The sequence below is a fragment of the Tursiops truncatus genome, chromosome 5 (assembly GCF_011762595.2).
Source record: "Tursiops truncatus isolate mTurTru1 chromosome 5, mTurTru1.mat.Y, whole genome shotgun sequence".
Taxonomy (NCBI): domain Eukaryota; kingdom Metazoa; phylum Chordata; class Mammalia; order Artiodactyla; family Delphinidae; genus Tursiops; species Tursiops truncatus.
In genome coordinates this window covers 66513157-66532529 of record NC_047038.1, presented here as the reverse complement: position 1 = coordinate 66532529, position 19373 = coordinate 66513157, and the positions used below count along the sequence as shown (strand labels likewise).

Sequence of the window (19373 nt, the reverse complement as noted above, 5' to 3'; positions counted from 1 at the left end):
GAGGGGAGAAAATGAGGCAGTTGAAAGAGAGTCTTTAAAATGCTTTTCAGCTTTACAGTGTCCTTTCTCTACAGACTGAACATTGGTCTGAACATTGGTCTGAACATTGTTTCTCACCGCTCCCCAAAAATTAATATGTTGAAATCCGAACACCACAGGCAATGGTATTAAGAGGTGGGATCTTTGGGAGGTGATTAGGTCTTGAGGGCAGAGCGCTCATAAATAGGTCACAAGGGCAGAGACCTCATAAATAGGTTTAGTGCCTTTAGAAAAGAGTCCCCAGAGAGCTTGCTTGTCCCTTCCATCACGTGAGGTTACAAGAAGTCTGGCCTTCACCCAACCATGTGGGCACCCTGATCCCAGACTTCCAGCCTCCAGAATTACCAGGAAAAAATTTCTGTTGTTTATAAGCTACCACCTAATCTGTAGTGTTTTGTTATAGCAGCCCAAACAGACTAAGACAGACCCCAAAGGAAAAGGGAAGTCAGGGCCAAAATATAGCTGAAGCTGCCTCAACAAGATGCTAGAAATAGGAATTAGTTTAATTTTTCTTTATTTATATCCTACATAATTACAAAAATCATTTAAGCAGAACCGAAACTATTTAACTTTGTTCTGCTGCCCAACATTTCAAATGACACCCCCCATCCTGCAACTGGAGAATCAGCATCATTGTATGGAGGGTACACTCAGGCCAACAACCTGAGCTGGCCCGTCCAATAACGTGTTCAATCACAGTGGCTCCCAAAAGATGGGAATGAAAGTATTTTATCAGACCACAGCACACAAGTTTGCCTCCTATCGTGGCTGGACCTCGGCTCTCTAAAAGGACTAGGATGAAGAGGAGAATGACAAGCAAGACTGTAAGTTCCTCAAATGTCTTCCACTTGCAGGTCCTAGAGGACACAATTATTGATCTCAGAGCTTGAAATGGAAATCGATGGTTTTTAAATGCTAGAGAAAATAAGGGAATTAAAATAAGGAAAAAAAATCTTGTAAAAAGTATAAGCCATTAAATAATGGAAAATGTTCATTTTCATCATCTATACCTGTGTGCTCAAAGACAAAATGAGTTGCAACCAAAAAGAGTCAGTCTTATTTCTTCAGAATAGGCTTCATGTTTCACAAAAGCCATGAGTTACTGTTTTCAAGTCTCAAAAAATCTCTTTAACACCTAGACTGCAACAAAATTGAGCATGTGTTTTTGAACCCTAATTAGTTCTTGGTTATATATACCCAGCTATGGGTTGTCAAACTGCTTGATTTGGGACCTGATATCACAATATCACTTCCTATTACCTTGATTGTGTGCCAGATGTTCCAGCTTTAGATGCCCTTGGGAGTTGGTTATTAATGTCGTTGTTATTATTGAATGCAAAAGAATATCCTAATATCTTTAAATATTAAGTTTTGCCCTGAAATAAGATAAGCATATGCAAGTATGATGATTTGGGGCTGAGAAATTAAACAAAGTAATAGAGAAGTAAAGGAAAGATGTCCCTGATACAGTCAATTGTTAATGAACCCATGGATGGCATAGTTGCTTCTCCTATGAACAAGTAAGATTTCACAACATAACAATAAATATCAGGTCAGTTCACTGCTTTTGCTTTCATTAGAACCCCCACATCATGGAGGAACATTTTCTTGTTAATGCTAAAGCTCTCAAAAGCAGGACTGGGTATAAAATCTCTTCCACTTCTTAGTATTACTAATGAAGTTGGTTGTCATTTTATTTATTATACTCGTTCAGTTTTATATTAGAAAGAGAAAATGACATTTAAGAGATTAATTGAGTTCAGGGCAAAAGATATCTTATATCTGATGTTTTTGAAGGTCTAAATAGAAATAAAAATGTCTGTCAAACCATGTTTCTGAATTTTTATAAGACGATAATTATACACATAGTTAATAACCCCATTAGGCAGGATGCGTCAGAAAACATTGAAGACTTAGATTATTATGATTAGCATAATAATTAGGTCGTTCATCAGGAAAAACTATGAATAATTCATTTTAATTAAGTAACTGATATAACAGCAAATCAACCATCAGTGCCAGAGCCTAGTAAGTCACCAGTAAAACTAACTTCTGTACAAGATAATAAATTAGAAATTTATTCCATTACTAAAAAAATCACCAAAAATTTTTCCTGGACTTTGCATGTTTGCCAGTTAGTAGGTATTGCCCACGTATGTGAAACACTTTGCTGCTGCATAATTTGAAAACTAGAAAGAAGTATTAGATATTAAAGATATGAGAGGAAAATGTGCCTCTCTTCCAGATAATAAATGTTACCATTGTATTGCTTTCCTTCTGGCTATTCCAGGTGACTAAACTTTGGAATTAAGTGTAGAAATATATATTATACAGGGAAGAAACAGTCCATGGAGAAAACAGGGGGCTGAAACCAACTATTCCAGTCCATAAATGCTGGTATAAATTATTCTGAAAAAGAACAAAAGATTCTGTCTCCACATCCAGTTTATAAAGCCTGTTAAGACCCTGGGATTCAGAACAATCTATTATTAAATATTCTGCTTCTTCTTCTGGTTTACCCAGAAGGAAAAAAGCCCAAGAGGTAGAATCATTTTTCGGACGAGAGATAAAGATCAATTTAAAGATTTTAATAAGTGATCAATATTAAGATGCAGGGATACATAACACATGAAGGCCTATCTAACTTATGAAAGTTTTAATTTTAGGATGCCATACCCTTTAAATCAAAGTGTGTTTCAATTTTTTTTCTTATAATCTATAAGATTATAGATCGTCAAGTAGACTCCAGAATTTGGAAAGACCAAATAAAGCCTTATTTTAGTGTAAGAGTAACTAAAAGCCTTAGGGAATATGATGAAGTTCATTGGAACATGGGAACTTGGGGACTGTTTTCTGTGCTGAGCAGAGGACAGGTCAGATGAATAACCATTTTGCTCCAATACAAACTGCCTGACCCATCCCCTAATTAACCCTCTGGCCATAGCCCTGACCTCAGAAATGCCACTGCTGTAATACTGAATGGGGTTTAGAGTGGCAATGACCACTGACAAGTAATCCAGCAGTTTGCACATCAGCCAAGAAACACTGCAGTTGAACATCTGCATCCCACCAATCTTCAAGACCGTCAGGACACGAACCCGGGAGCCATCTTTGACTCCTTCCTCTAAACTTCCTGTCCAACTGGCCTGCCTGTACTATGTATTCGATCTACAAACATCTTTCCATGCTCTCCACAGTCACGGCTGTCATCGGCACTACTTTCATTCATGCACTAATCACCTCTTAGTTGTAATAAAATAGTCTCCTGTTGGCTTTTGTGCCCTCCTATGTGCCCCGCTCCAACACAAGTCTGATCACAGCAATCTATTACTTAAAGTATTTCAATTATTCCTAATTTCTTTGCTTACATTTGGTGACTACTAACTTTTCCAGCACTTGCCTTACCAACCCTATAGTTGACTCAATTCTTGCAGAGCTTAGAACATGTCATGCTCTCATCTCTGAATCTATACGCATATATCCTGGGTTCAGTCAAATTGAATATTTCTTCCCTGTAGCTACTACTTCAAGGCTAGATAGCATTTGATTGTAATTCATACTTAAACAGAAGTCCCGAGATACTATGGTACCAGGGCTGGTCTTGTTTACCCCATCTCCTAATTTCCTGTTGTCTACAGTGCTAGCTATTCACAACAATGAATTTTGTTCCTCTGAATAAAGGTAAGGGAGATTCACCCACCCAGATCAGCCCAGAACCCAAGCTAGTATAAGATGAGATGACTTAGCACTAAGAGTAAACCAAATAGGGATTTTCTGAAATCAGTAGCTAGGCCTCCCTAAAAATAAATGGACCATTGTCCTAAAGGAAATGCCCAATACTTTCCATTACTTCACTCAGGAACAAAATTAAGATCCCATAGTGACTTTCATTTCTTACATTTTTATAACTCCTTGGGGCAATTAAGGACAGATTTTTCCCTAGCCTATTACTCATAAATACCCGTAAAAGAGGAAGCTAGCATAATTTTCCCCAAGAAAAGGAATTTTTAACAAATGACCTCAAATACTGAATAACTCACTTTCTGCACTAGAGTGACTTAAGTGATCAATTTCCCAGAAGGAACCCACTGGCCTAGCTTGTGCAAAAGGAAGCATCAATATTAAGAACTCATGTTAATTTGTGTGTGTGTGATAAAAGTATTATATTATTAATCAGAAAGTTTTTATGCATTAAAGATAACTACAGTGTTTACAGATGAAATTATATATGCCTGGGGTTTGCTTTAAAATAATGCAATGGGGGAGGGGGCAAACATAAACAAAATAAGATTGGCCATAAGCTTGATTATTTTTAAGCTAAGTGATTAAAACACGACAGTTAATTATAATAGTCTCTTCTTCTGCATAAGTTTTTTAAAATTATAACAAAAATCTTTCTAAACAAATGAATTTTTAGAGCCAGTTGATCCTACTTGTTCCTATAAAAGGAGAAAACGATTACAAGGAGTGCCAAGAGTGGTTCAGGGCTCCTTTGCGAGATTTTTCTGAGGTTTCCTTTAACATGACTCCACTCTCTCTACTTGAAATCATCACCTCTCCCCCTCGCTGCCCCAACCACCTTCCCTAACTCCTTTTTATTCCTCAAGGCTTAGTTTAGGCATGGCCCTCTTGGAGAGCCTGATCTTATGTTTTCCTCCTTCCCAAGTCAGGGTAAAGTGTCCCTAATACCTGCTTTCATAGCATCCCATGTTTCTTTTATTGGGGCTCTTATTACACTAAATTGTACCTATTTGCTTACTTGTCTGTCTCCTCCACCAGAATCTACAACAGAATCCAAACTTTCTGAAGATAGGAAACATCTAATTTATCTTAGGAAAGGATCTTAAAACACACACTATTTGCTTTACTTTTATACCATTTTTCTCCCACTGTTCTCTGGATTTAATCACTTGCCTGATGATCTTTCTTACTTTGAGAATCTATCATCATGTGGAGAGACCAGGAATGAAAAATTTTATTTCGAATCCAGCAAGTCCTTAATCTTTTGTTTCCTCTAAATTATGCTTGAAAAATGAACTGCTTCTTTTTTTAAATCATCTCCCTCTATTTGTATTTTATGAAAGGCAATGAGATGACGGAAGTTGGCATTGTCACAGTTCTGCCTGGAAATCTTAGCTAGATCACGGGGTTCATCAGTTATATTTGCTATTTTCCATATTACTGCAGGGTACAGTGCTAATAAACTTTCTTCTATTATATGACAAGTGTCTCTTTTCTTGCAACTTCCAATAACATTTTCTCTCTAATCTCTCACCAACAGGCTATTTGAGGCCCTTTTAGCTACTGCTAACGTGGTCCTCATGGCTCTTAAGATTTTATTAACATCTCCCCAAGTTTACCCACCATCAAGTCCACATTTCACTGTTTTTTATGGTAGTGTCCCATTTCCAAATACCCAAATGTGTTCTTGTTACCTATCATTTCGTAACAACTCACCCTAAAACAGTGGACCTTCTTTGATGAGAGCTGATGAAAGTTAAATCACATCCTCGGTTCATAGCATATCACCATCATTTGTCCTAGTGAGGCTTTCTCTTATTTATATTACTTACTAATTTATTTACTTATTTGTTTTTATCCCCCTCTTAGTACTCTACCTGTGCTCCCAGGCAACTCTTACAATGTGCTTATACTAACACAATGAGCTGAATCATCAATCAGGCTCACAAAACCCATGTCTTACCAAGCACCAAGCTTTACTAATGTTTAGTCAAGTTTACACAAAGGAGCCGCATCATAAATCCCTTTTTCACATTAGGATGCATTTTGGGTTCAGAGCAAGAAGCACAATGGGCAATACAAAATGGCACAAGGAAGCCCTTTACTTCTGTGCTTCTCTCAACCTTTATACTTTCTGGTTATGTAGTAAGAAGGTCTATGTGATTAACTTCCATTATCCAGCCCAGCTATGGCTCATAAAGCCATGAACTGAAGACTAGTTTATAATAAATAATCCAGACAGACGAGGTACATCCTGCTATAAAAATTCCTTAGGTAAGAAATCAGAACATGGCACCTCCTGGAAGATTTTCAGTTACCTTCCAATTAGTAAATTCCATCAATTTGCTAACAAAGGGGTCTGGGTAAGGTCAGAGCTACCTCAGGCAAGGAGAGAGGAACCAAGTTTTAGACCTGTTTATTAATCCTTTACTGGTGTTTACAGTTTATCTCTTATTTTGATGCATTTTCGAAGCATGTGTATTGTTTTGTGAGCATGTACAAACGTATATACGTTTGTATTCAATATTTATTTGTGTTGCATATTTACATCAAAATTCTGTTTCTTACTGGTTTCTTTTAGTCCCGTGTCTTAGGATCCATCCACATTGCTACGTGAACACCTAATCCATTGCTTCTAACTGCTGCATACTATTCCATTTGGTTTATCCCCTCTCCTAATGATGGACAGCCAGCTTGTCTCACTTCCTTAGTGGCAGAAATAATGCTGCAGTCAATATTTTTAGATATGAGAACCTCATTAGGATATTTAATCCAGCGCATTACTCTTGGGCCATGTGGAACAAATATACTTAGTTTATTAAATACCGCCACCTCCAAAGTAAATACACTCAGACTATACTCCCACCAGGGCATGAAGATCCCTATATCCCCACATTCCTGCCAACATATGCCATTATCCAACTGACTGGGGGTAATAATTACAACAGAGATGACGCATTTTGTTTGGGATCCTCTAATTACCAGCTATGAGGAGTATTTTGACATACACTGTTACCTTGACCATACTTGTTACCTTTTGGAATTTCCTCTTCTCTAAATTGTGTATTCATACCCCTTATGCATCTTGCAAATTGTAGTTAAAATGGCACATTCCCAACTCATTTCCTCTCAACTGGATTCAAACTGTCCATGGACACTCGAATATGACACAAAAGGGAAGTGTAATGAAGGGGCAGTCAGAGTGGCAAGAGCTAGTGGTCCTCACTAATTGCAATAAAAATAACTTAGTCTTGCAAATTTCACTAAAACATACAACAGTGTGAGTATCTTGGGAGGGCCCCTCCCAAAGCAAGTAAGGAGCCCTGAAGCCTAAGCTTTGTTTGCTTCACAATAAATCCACCTGGGGTCCCATGTATACATGGGTCCAATCTGAGCCCTCTATTTGGTTCTACTGATTTACTGGTCTGTTCTTGCACCACACTAGGGCAACACTAGGTTTATAACTATGTCTTTGTTTGCTAGAATTTTATCAATAAGCAAGTATTAATTTATTTTATGTTTTTAAAATATCACTGAAAATTTCTTAGAATCCCAGATAACATTTCCATATTTTATTTTTTATTCAAATTGTATCTACCCCCATCACCCACCACCTACCCCCTCACTGCCTAACGGAATCCTCTGACCAACAGGAGTTCCCACCTTTAGAATATGTCACTCATCTCCATGTTCCTAGGGATATTATTCCCTGTAGTTTTCATTATTTTTTATCAATGGTAGTATCTAGCTAATAAGACATTGCTCAGAAACACTCAGTCTATCCCCTTTCAGATTAATGAATTAACTCATGCATCCATTTATTCAGTAAATAGTTAAGTGCCTACAATATGTTTAAATGTTATGAATTCAACAACAACAAAAAGCATACGTTAACCCTCATGGAGTTTAATTCTTACCATAAATCATTTCCTTTACCAAGAAGAAAATAGAGAGTATATGGGGGATACATAAGTAGTTTCTTCCTTCCTCTTACAGTGTATTCAATAAAGTTATTAATAATAATATGCCTCTTTCTGATATCCACGACTGTAAATTTCTAGACACTGCAATGCATCAGCAGTGGTTTCTGCAAAAACAAAGACTTTGTTCCCTTTTCCATAGGTCAGCTCACCGCTCTATACCACTACAGCTGTATATACAGTGTATATCAAAGTCATGCAAAATGTTGAGTGTTCTTTTTAATGCCCTCAATAAATGCAGTGCTGACTTAGATACTATCTTATTGGACTACAGTTCTTTCCCACTGTTCATGCCTGTTTCCCTCAGGACACTGGGAAGAGACATAATTTCATAAGCCATTCTCCTACTGAGGAAGATCAGCGTACCCTAAGGAAAAAAGAGCATATTTTCACAGTAAGGTGGAAAATGAGTGCATTTTTCTTTTGAACCAGTGGCGGTGGCGGTGGGAGTGGTTGTTTTCCTAATGTAGAATTCATGACATCACTTACTTACAGATAAATTCAAGCATGTCAAGTTTGGCAGATTCTTTCCAGAGACTAGCTTATCTCTCTAGCCTCATTGTCGGCCTCTCCTGCACTGTAATTTGCACTTGGCAAAGTTCCCAAAATAGAACATGCTGTTTCATACATCAGCATTTTTAGTTTCACTGTGACTTCTACCTGGAATGTGTTTCCAGCAATTATTTCTTCACCTGCCTCCACCCCTCATGCAAAACACAGTCCCAGAAGTGTCTCTTCTCCAATCACATAATGCTCCTCTCTCCTGAGACCCGCATACCCTGAGTATCCCAGTATCGTAACACTTAAATTAGTCTTTCGAAATGATCTATTTACATGCCTGTCCAGCCTGCCTACAAGTTTCTCAAAAGCACAGGACTGTGTCATTCTCCCCTTTATAGACCCAGCTACTACCCCAGTCCTTGCCATACAGCATGCAGTCAACAAATACTGAACAGAGCCCAACTCAACTAAAATATCAATAACTTTTTGGAACAGCGCTTTGAGCTTATGCAATCATAATTACCCCCAGAACGAACCCTGTGGGTAAACAAAATAGCCAGCTTCCAACATAAGAAACTTGAAGAGCAGGGAAGGCAAATAATCACTGGTGAACTTTGGTTAAATTCCCTCCTTACCCTTTTAATTAAAAATTTTTAAATGCCAATTAGTATACTGAGCATGGAGCACATTAGTAACTATTAACCCACTCCTTGATAATACAATATTATAATGCATGGCTTAGCAAAGTGGTTTTTAACTTAGCTCTTTGAGTTGGGGTGGGGATCATTTTGTGCTTATTTTTTGGTGCACATTTTACGTTGTGATTTTTTTTTCCTCCAAATAAAGCATGAGCATAAAAATCGATAAATGAAACAGATAAAAGTGAGTGAGGTAGCTGAGGATGGATGGAGGGATGAGGGAAACTGAGACAGAGCCTTAGGATCCCTACTGCTCCTTGGAGCTCACGGTGACAACCATGTGTAGGCAGCAAGCAGTCTTTGAGTGAAGCACAAAAGAACTAAGCTTGCTGTGCACTGCCTCTCTTCCTTCACCCCTCCTCACTGCATGATCACTTATTTTAATTCTCTTTTTTTTTTTTTGAGTTGGGCAAGTAGATTCTGAAACTACCAACTTCATCTGTATTCAGAAGGATCAAGTTTCCATTGCTTCTAGGATTCTGGGGTGACTCGAGAACGGTAAAGAGGTGGAAAGAAAAAAAATGGCAGTGGAGGGCGTTCTATCAGTGATATATAATTACCTGCCTCACATGCTTTATTATGCTTCATTATCTTTATTATTATTTAACATATATTGTATGAAAAGTGCTACAGAGCAGCATTGCTCAATTTTTAATGTGCATGGGAAGCACCTGGGATCTTGTTAAAACAAAGGTTCCCACTCAGTAAGTCAGGAGCAAAATAGGAGAGTCTAACAAGCTCCCAGGTGATGCCAATTCTGCTGGTCCACAGATTGCGCTTTGAGAGGCACTAAAGGATGCCAAAAAATGGATGAGAAATAGTCTCTAATTCTCACGGAGTTCACAGTCTCATAGGAGGTACAGACCGTAACTGTAAGAACTCAAATAAGAAGCAGCAAAGGGTGAGTACTGAAAAGGATGCTGAACACCAGGCAGCCTTGAGGTTTTAGCAGAACACATGCAACATGGGCTGTTCTCAGAATCTCATGTCAAGTGCTTTAAGAAAGTAACATAAAAGAAATGAGGACCCAGTTGGGAGGTCCCAAAAGAAATTAAATATGTTCTCCCTTTTCTGATCCCTTTCTTGCTAGTTTTCTTAGTGAAGTGGGAGAATGCTGACTTTGTTTACTACCAACATACTTCTGCTTTCTTGTTGCAGAGAGCAGTAAAGGAAGATGGACCCCAGACAATGCTAGCTTCCTCATGGTTTCCAAAAACAGCCTCCTAGACTAGGTAAGTATTTATCCCAGCAGAGATGTCACCTTGCAGAGACAAAAACTGAGCCTGTTATCAAACAGACTAGCCCACTCTTAAGTGTAGGTGTCCAGGTGTCAAGCTGAAAGGAAGACAAATGCAGCTTTGCCCCCCACACACAGCCAAGAACTGCTTTGGAAAACTCTGTGGTGTGTGACACGTTGCTTTTCTATACTGTCACATTTTAACAGGTTAACAGTATCAAAGCTAAACTTTCAAAACTCAGTTTTACAGGCTTGGGTATCTTTGCAATGAAATCACAAGATCACAGTGTTGAACTGCAATGTGGATCCCATCCTGTGAGTGTGTATCAGGGTTTCACTCTCAGAACATCGACTTCTAGGAAACACACAGTAGCCCAACCAACCTGTAGCCAAGCAGCGAACAAACAATCCTCTTGCTAAGGAGTCTGCTCCGAATTTCATCGAGATCCGACTATTTCTCAGAAAGAACATTCTGTCTCAGTGTTGTTCACTCATCTTTTGTCCCAAACCGATGATAGTGTGGTAACGGGCTGCGTTCTGTAGAACGAAACACACGCGGTTTGGAAGAACATAGGCTTTAGGCTTTAGTTAGTGTCCCTAAGTTCAGGGTTCTCATCCATAAAACAAGGATAATAAAATCTACTAGTTACCTAACAGCATATTGTGAGAAGTTAAGGAAGCAAATGTACGTGAAAGAACTGTAGAAACTACAAAATAATAATGTAATAGCATCATAGCTCATAAGCAATTGTCTTAATAAGTAGTAAAACAGTTGATTTCCATTATAAAAGTTGAAGGCCCAGATCCTTCTTTCCACTAGACTGGAACTGCAAGGGGGAAAAAATTTAGCCAAACACTCTTTCCTGGGACTTCTACCCTTGAAGAGTTGGTGCAAGGCTTTAAAAAATGGTGAGGTCCCATTCATTTAGAAGGAGCATTCTCATCTGACTGTTCCTATCTTGAGAAATTTCCTTTAGTTCTTGTTTCCTTGCTCCACTCGAAACCATTGATTTCCTCCTATTTCAAGATGTGGTTCTCCAATCTTTGTTTGCCAGTAAATTTCCTTTTTTGCCTAAGCTGACCAACGTTTGTTTCTTTGCAATCAAAAAAAAACTTAGCTAACTGATATACCAAGCCAGGATCTCAACCCAGGACAGCCCAAAATCCAAAGCCCATGTACTAAACCAATAAATTATACTGTCTCTTAAAAAGTCACATTAAGTATTAAAATGTACAGTGCTTCTCTTATCCAACCTGCAGCTGTATTAATCTATGATCCACCCATTAGTTCATATGGTAACTTCTGACTTCTAAAAGCAAATGTGAAAATTATTTCTTATGTGATAATTCAGAAATTATAAGTGCCATGGATTTAAGGGGAATCATTGAGTCATTTGAGAAAATGAACTGTAGAGCTGATAGGAACCTATGAGATCATTTTCACCTAACTTTGTATAAACAGAAGTATCATAACAATTTCATGAAAACAGCATCTGGCAGACTTAAACATTCTTCTTTCAATTGGTATAGAAGCAACTACCCCACTGCTTAGATGCAATGTATTACAGACAAGTCTCACCAAGTACAAACTGTAAGCACAGACTACTACAAAGACAAAATTTATCTTTCTCAGCTTTGTTTCAAATTTAAGAAATATCCAGGCTCTGCTAAGTGAGCAAGCCTATTACTCCAGTGGCCCCTTGAGTAGCCTAAGCAATCATCCTGGACATCAAACAGCAGGAAGCTTTTGGAAAGAAAAAAGGAAAAAAGGTCCAGCCACAGTTTAATTTCCTCTCTAATTGCAAAGGAATATATTCACTGAGCTCCTTGGGAAAGGAACTTTCTTCCACTCTCTCAACACTTTTCTGTTGGTACTAGATGAAAAAGAGACACAACAAATTGACGTGGGCCCTTAGATTCACAATTTTCTGAAGAAGGGCTTGCAGGAATGGGCATGTGCTGCGTGTGAGAGGAGTGGAGGGAACCAGAGCAATGGGTTCCTGCATGTGTCTGGACCTGTTACCACTCACCCCAACGTATGGCCAGTTTTCCATGAAAGAGAAAAAAGGCATGTCGACTGAAAAAAATGCACAACCCGAAAGTTGAGAATCATGTTTTATTCGGTGGACTTGCTGAGGACATAAGCCTGGAAGACAGCCTCTCAGCTTGCTCTGAGGGACTGCTCCTAAGAAGTATGAGAGGAGCCAGGATATATATAGGAGTTTTTGCAAAAAAAAACCAGGTAGTCGGAACATCAGAAGATTACTGCTAAAGAAAACCAGACATCTCAAGTTAATGAATTTAGCGCTTTTCTATATATAGGAAGATGCAAGAGTCTGGCCTCATTGAAATCAATCCTTTGATATGATATATCTGGCCTTGATATCAAAGGCAAGTATCCTGTTTTTCTCCATCCTGAATCCCTTCAAGGTGCACAGTCGTGGGCGGCTACAGTGGCTGATGGCTTGATGACTGCAATATCCTTTGTTTACTGATATGGCAGGTGACATTTCCACATGCAAAACAAATAAATCACATTGGATTGTATATTTAGGATAAATGATATTTTCAAAATTCCCTGCAACATGCAAAAACCACTCACATTTATTAAAAATCATTCTCCCCACTCCAGGGTTGAAAGATTCTTGCATTTAGCAGGTACTTTTTTTTGGCACTTTGAGGAACTATGTTCAGCAGGTATTGAGCTCAAATCAATACCTCACTTACTGTGAAGTTCCAAGCTGCAGGATCATCACATAAAACACAATAGGGTCCTTCTAGTAATAGGACCCAATCTTGTTGAATGTGCACAAGTGGAAACCACAGAACACTGAATTTCATCAAATGTAAGATGCTATCAGCATGCAGGTTTTATAAATTTAAGTTTTAGCAAAGTAAATAAAGACAAATTGATCACATAATTTGATGACTCATTTTTATTGAATATGTGACTGTTTGGAATCATATAAATATCATAAATGACATGGTCTAATGTAATGAATTCTGTCTAATTAGAAGTTTTAAAAAACCGTATCCTAAAAAATTAGAAGAATGAAAAATACTGGCATAGAATCTCCTCAGAAATCTCAAATGGAATTATCTGATGGATCTGGAACACCATTAGAGAAATGTCTATTCACTTCTTTGAAGATCTTTAGGGAGAAGTTTAGATGTCTTGGTATAATGGAACAGGAGTCTTCTATGAAAACACTGAAAGAAGAAATATCAATAACGACGTGGCCCAAGAATATCACCTTTACCCTGAGTTGCTACTTTTAATATTTTCATTTACAATTTATTTCAAAAGTTGGTCTAATATTTTTTACTGCATGAACAAACTTTCATCAAAACGGCCTTTCTACAGAATACATTTCTCTTCAGTTTGCAAAGACGATATTCTATTCTTAAGCAAGCAATTCTGGTTTTACATTTGTAGCACCATTAAATAGAACTGGAGAGGTAACTTTTTTTGTACGTTTTTGTTGTAAATTTTACTACTTCAAACTTTTTTTGTGGCTGCCAAAGGGAAAAGAATAAGAAACAAAAATCAATGTTTGTATTTAAACTTGGAAGTATGATGAGAAGATATGGTGTGTGTATGTGTGCGTGTGTTGTTCTTTTGTTTTGCCTACTTTCTAGAATGTAAGCTTATGATACATATACTTACAGATAGCTCCTTCTCCTCCTATTACAGAGATTAACAATCCCTTTCTCTCAATAAACACAGAAGCTATCATTTATTCAGTAGTTATTATGTGCTCAGTGCCATACTAAGCTCTTTAGACTCATATAAGAACTCTATGACAAAGTCATATTAAAATGGTGAAAACCTTTACAATATTCATTTAAGAAGTATTTATTGAACAACTACTGTGAGGCATTATTCTGGGCTTTGATGATATCAGAGTAAACAAAAAACACAAAGCCACTGTTCTCAAAAAACTAACAAAAATAGAGAGAAAAAGCATCCACAGATGAAAGAGTATCTTTAAAGTATGACAATTTGATTGAAAACAAATCAGCAGTTACAATGGAAGACAGAAAATTCTGAGAAAATGTATTCAAAAAATACATTCGAAAATCAATCTAGAAATGTATGTCCAACAAAATTATCATCCAATAATGCGGGCAAAACATGTAAATCATTAGATGAAAACAAACTGTTTCTTCTATTAATAGATTCTAAATAAAAGCACTTAAAATATACTTCTAGAAGAGGACAAATTAGCCATAAAGGGAGGTCAGAAAAGCATACAAGAAGGATGAACAAAGCAGATTCCACAAAATACCAATAACAATGGTGCTGGTCATATTATTATTTGTGTATGGATATGACCTTACTCACCTTAAAAATAATATCTACAAACATACATCAATATTTTATTATTATTATGTTATATATTATATATATATTATGTATATATTATTATGAGGAAATTTTCCTCTCAAAAATTAACCTGAAAAAATAAAAAAAATTAACCTGAATGTAGAACCATTTATATGAAGAGAAAATAAAGTTCCATTTTCTTTTAAGCATAATTATGAATAATGGCTTCTTCTAGGCTCTGCTGTTTTAATCAATTGTGATTTTTATTACCTTTTTTTAATGCTCAAATTGTCACAAATTAGCCAGTGGGAACTCTTTTTTTTTTTTGCGGTACGCGGTCCTCTCACTGCTGTGGCCTCTCCCGTTGCAGAGCACAGGCTCCGGACGCACAGGCTCAGCGGCCATGGCTCCCAGGCCCAGCCGCTCCGCGGCATGTGGGACCCTCCTGGACCGGGGCACGAACCCGTGCCCCCTGCATTAGCAGGCAGACTCTCAACCACTGCGCCACCAAGGAAGCCCAGTGGGAACTCTTTTTAAGCTAGCTTCTGAGTCCTGTCAACACCACATTAGAACATTTCAAAGCACACTTGCCTGCTGGAAACAAACATTTCTAGCCTAATCTTGAAAACTCTCTTCCCCAAGGCATAGAATTAGCTCCTCCTAGAAGCATTGATATTTTTAGTTGATTTTTACCATTTCTCTATGATATCCCTACTTGAAATTTTAACTCCTCACGAAACTGTAACTAAACCTCCTTACTTTTATAATGTGATGAACTAAATAATCTTTACCATTTTTATTAAAATTTATATAATCACTTGATTTTTTAAACTCTGTCAATAAAAACTGTCTAAAAGACAGTGCTAACATTTTGAGTGATTTTCAGTATTTTTATTCTGCTATGATTTTATGTACTCAAACCCCATTTCAGCCCAATATTTCTAATTATTTCCAGGAAGTTTCATAACTTTTCTAATTTTTATAGAGCAGTGTATTTCTAAAGCTGTCATTGTCTTTAGTAAGTTGTAATTACTTTTAACATGAGACAAAAATTTTAAATCAACTACTTAACAAATGCCAAGATATATACTTTATCCATCCGTACATGAGACAAAAAATGAAAATCTTTGGTTGTTCACTATTTTAATTAAAATAAGAAAAGCATTATATCTGTAAACAATAAGGCAAATTAAAATTGGAAAAAATTTCAGTTTTCACTTGGAGAGAAACTGAGATTCTGGTGCATGCTGAAAGACATAATTCAACATGGAAGTTCAATATCTAAGCCCTCACAGAAAAAGCATCTTCAGATCTCTTTGATGATACTTATGTGGGCAAATGGTACCCTCTGGTGCAAGACTGATTGAAACTGACACTTTCAACTTCATGCTCAAATTGGAAAAAGGTCCCCTAAGGATAGAGGAGCAATACTCAATTAAAGATGTCTGATTGTTAGAGAAAATGATACTGATTACCTTGCCTCTGAACCTCAAATTAATTATGCAAGATAATTCTCTACAATTTAAGACTGCCTCTATTATGTGATTTATTAGAACTACCTTGAACCTCTCTGGCCACTTAACATATGGCTTTTCAAAAGTAATTGAGAATATTCCATTGTATCTAGATGGGTGGGATGGGGGAAGGTGGGAGGGAGGTCAAAGAGGGAGGGGATATAGGTATACATATAGCTGATTCACTTCATTGTACAGCAGAAATTAACACAACATTGTAAAGCAATTTTACTCCAATAAAAAAAATGTAAAAAAAAAAAGTAATTGAGAAATGTGTTTCTTTTTCTAGCTGGAATTTATTTAAAAGTTTTGGACGATAACTTGAGATATATCATCTAGACACATTAATATTTATAATCTAGGTTTAGCTTTGCCAAAACAAAGCTGCAATTAGAATCCAAGTTTTCACCAAATCATACAGATTTTTACAGTTTAAAAACCCAAAGTAATTTTTGCTGAATCTGAAATGATAAATAATTTGTCCCAAACCATTGCCTTAAGGTCATATAGTAAGTACAATAGGAAAGCAAAGTGAAGAGATTGAATCTATATTAAAAGGTAGGCTTTCCTATGGTTGTTTCTATGCTAGTATCATCAGTCAATACATAATTAAATATTTTGATAGAGTACAAAATGTGATTTTTTTTTTTTCCTGAGACAAAACAGAAATACCAAATAGGTTGTGTTGCATGCACCAATTCCAATTATCTGATACTGAGTAACTCCAGGACCGTGTTGAGGATTCTGAGAAAGAATCTGTGGCTCAGAGTCCAATATTAGCCAGGAGTGGAGGACTGGATACATATTTTTGGCCATCCTGACTCCAAAAGAACTGAAAAGAATTCCTTAGGACATTACCTCTACCTTTCAAAATATTAACGAATATTCTTTTCTACTTTGAATTAAGACATCTAAGACATTTTGATTTCTATAAATACCTCTGAAACTAAATTTTTATTATCCAACTACATGTAACTTAATTTAATAGGAAAAAAAATTTCACTGAGTGCCCACCAAAAGCCCTTATGCCTGGAACTGGGAATAAAACAGTGTACAAAATAGACACAATTTTGCCCTCTCTGGGCTCTCAAATTAACAGGAAGGTAATAATTTTGATAATAATTGTCTATATAGGCAAAAATCCTCAACAAAATATTAGCAAACCAAATCCAACAATATATAAAGAGGATCATACACCATGATCAAGTTGGATTCATTCCAGGGTCATAAGGATGATTTAACGTACACAAATCAATCAGTGTGATACAACACATCAACACAAGGAAAGATAAAAACCATATAATCATCTCAGTAGATGCAGAAAAAGCATTTGACAAAATTCAACATACATTCAGAATAAAAAGTCTCATCAGAGGGAATATATCTCAACATAATAAAGGCCATTTATGACGAACCCACAGCCAACATAATACCCAATGGTGAAAAGCTGAAAGCCTTCCCACTAAATTCAGGAGCAAGACAAGGACGCCCACTCTCATCACTTCTATATAACACAGTATTAGAAGTCCTAGCCACAGCAATCAGATAAGAAAAAGAAATAAAAGTATCCAAATTGGAAGAGAAGAGGTAAAACCATCACTACTTGAAGATGACATGATACTCTATATAGAGAACCCTAAGTCTCCACACAAAAACTATTAGAATTAATAAATGATTTCAGCAAGGTAGGAGGATACAAGATTAAGATATAGAAATCCATTGCATTTCTACACACTAATAATGAAATATCAGAGACAGTAAAAAGAAAAATCCCATTTAAAGTCATATAAAAAATATACCTAGGAATAAACTTAACCAAGGAGGTGAAAGATCTATATGCTGAAAACTATAAAACATTGATAAGGAAATTGAAGATGATTCAAAGAAATGGAAAGATATCCCATGTCCTTGGACTGAGAGAATTAATATTGTTAAAATGGCCATACTACTCAAAGTAATCTACAGATTTAATGCAATCCCTATCAACATGCCCATGACATTTTTCACAGAACTAGAACAAATAACTCTAAAATTTATATGGAACCATAAAAGACCCAGAATTGCCAAAACAATCCTGAGGGGGGGAAAAAAAAGCAGGAAGTATAACCCTTCCAGACTTCAGACTATACTACAAAGCTACAGTAATCAAAACAGCATGATATTGGCATGAAAACAGACACATAGATCAATGGAATAGGACAGAGAGCCCAGAAATAAACCCATGCATTTACAGTCAATTAATCTATGATAAAAGAGGCAAGAATATATAATGGAGAAAAGACAGTCTCTTCAGTAAGTGGTGTTGGGAAAGCTGGACAGCTACATATAAAACAATGAAATTAGAACATCCCCTTACACCATATACAAAAATAAACTCAAAATGGTTTAAAGACCTAGATGTAAGACATGACACCATAAAGCTCCTAGAAGAGAACATAGGCAAACCATTCTTTGACATAAATCATAGCAATATTATCTTAGATCAGTCTCCCAAAGCAAAAGAAGTAAAAGCAAAAATAAACAAATGAGACCTAATCAAATTTAAAAGCTTTTGCACAGCAAAGGAAACCATCAACAAAATAAAAAGACAACCTATGGAATGAGAGAAAATATTTGCAAATGATGCAACTGACAAGTGGTTAATATCCAAAATATACAAAATAGCTCATACAACTCAATATTTAAAAAACAGACAACCCAATTAAAAAATGGGCAGAAGACCTAAATAGACATTTTTCCAAAGAAGACATAAAGATGGCCAACTGGAACATGAAAAGATGCTCAGCATTGCTAATTATTGGAGAAATGTGAATCAAAACCACAATGAGATATCACCTCACACAGGTCAGAATGGCTATCATCATAAAGTGTACAAATAATAAATGCTGGAGAGGATGTGGAGAAAAGGGAACCCTTGTACACTGTTGGTGGGAATGTAAATTGGTGCAGACACTATGCAAAAACAGTATGAAGGTTCCTTAGAAAACTAAAAATAGAACTAACATATGATCCAGCAATTCCACTCCTGTATATATACCTGGAAAAAAAAAAGAAAATATTAATTTGAAAAGATACATGCACCCCCAACATTCATAGCAGCACTATTTACAATAGCCAAGACAAGGAAGCAACCCAAGTGCCCATCAACAGACGATTGGATAAAGAAGATGTGGCTCATATCTACAATGGAATATTACTCAGCCAAAAAAAGAATTAAATACTGCCATCTGTATCAACATGGATGGACCTAGAGAATATTATTAGTGAAATAAATCAGACAAAGACAAATACTATATGCTACCACTTATATGTGGAATCTAAAAAATAATACAAATG

The 19373-nt window shown here is 36.6% G+C and overlaps 1 protein-coding gene and 1 long non-coding RNA gene across 8 annotated transcripts in view; one reads left to right on the top strand and one right to left on the bottom strand.

Annotated features, from left to right (window-relative positions):
• The window catches only part of LOC141278780 (uncharacterized), a 38110-nt gene that overhangs the window by 15448 nt on the left and 3289 nt on the right, over window positions 1-19373 (top strand). The window contains exon 2 of the long non-coding RNA XR_012331989.1: window positions 10118-10191. This is a non-coding gene — a long non-coding RNA (uncharacterized lncRNA). The remainder of the gene's footprint in view (window positions 1-10117; window positions 10192-19373) is intronic.
• The window catches only part of LOC101315509 (uncharacterized), a 93347-nt gene continuing 86260 nt past the window's right edge, over window positions 12287-19373 (bottom strand). For 5 of the 7 annotated variants that reach the window (XR_012331986.1, XR_012331984.1, XR_012331988.1 and 2 more), the window contains one exon: window positions 13118-13406. Coding sequence is in view for 1 of the 7 variants with exons in the window: in XM_073805205.1 (XP_073661306.1) it covers window positions 13329-13406 (78 nt within the window). In the remaining 6 variants the exon portion in view is untranslated. Of the gene's footprint in view, window positions 12688-13117; window positions 19075-19373 lie in introns of those variants that run through there. The other 2 variants (XR_002175003.3, XR_012331985.1) reach the window with 2 other exon arrangements.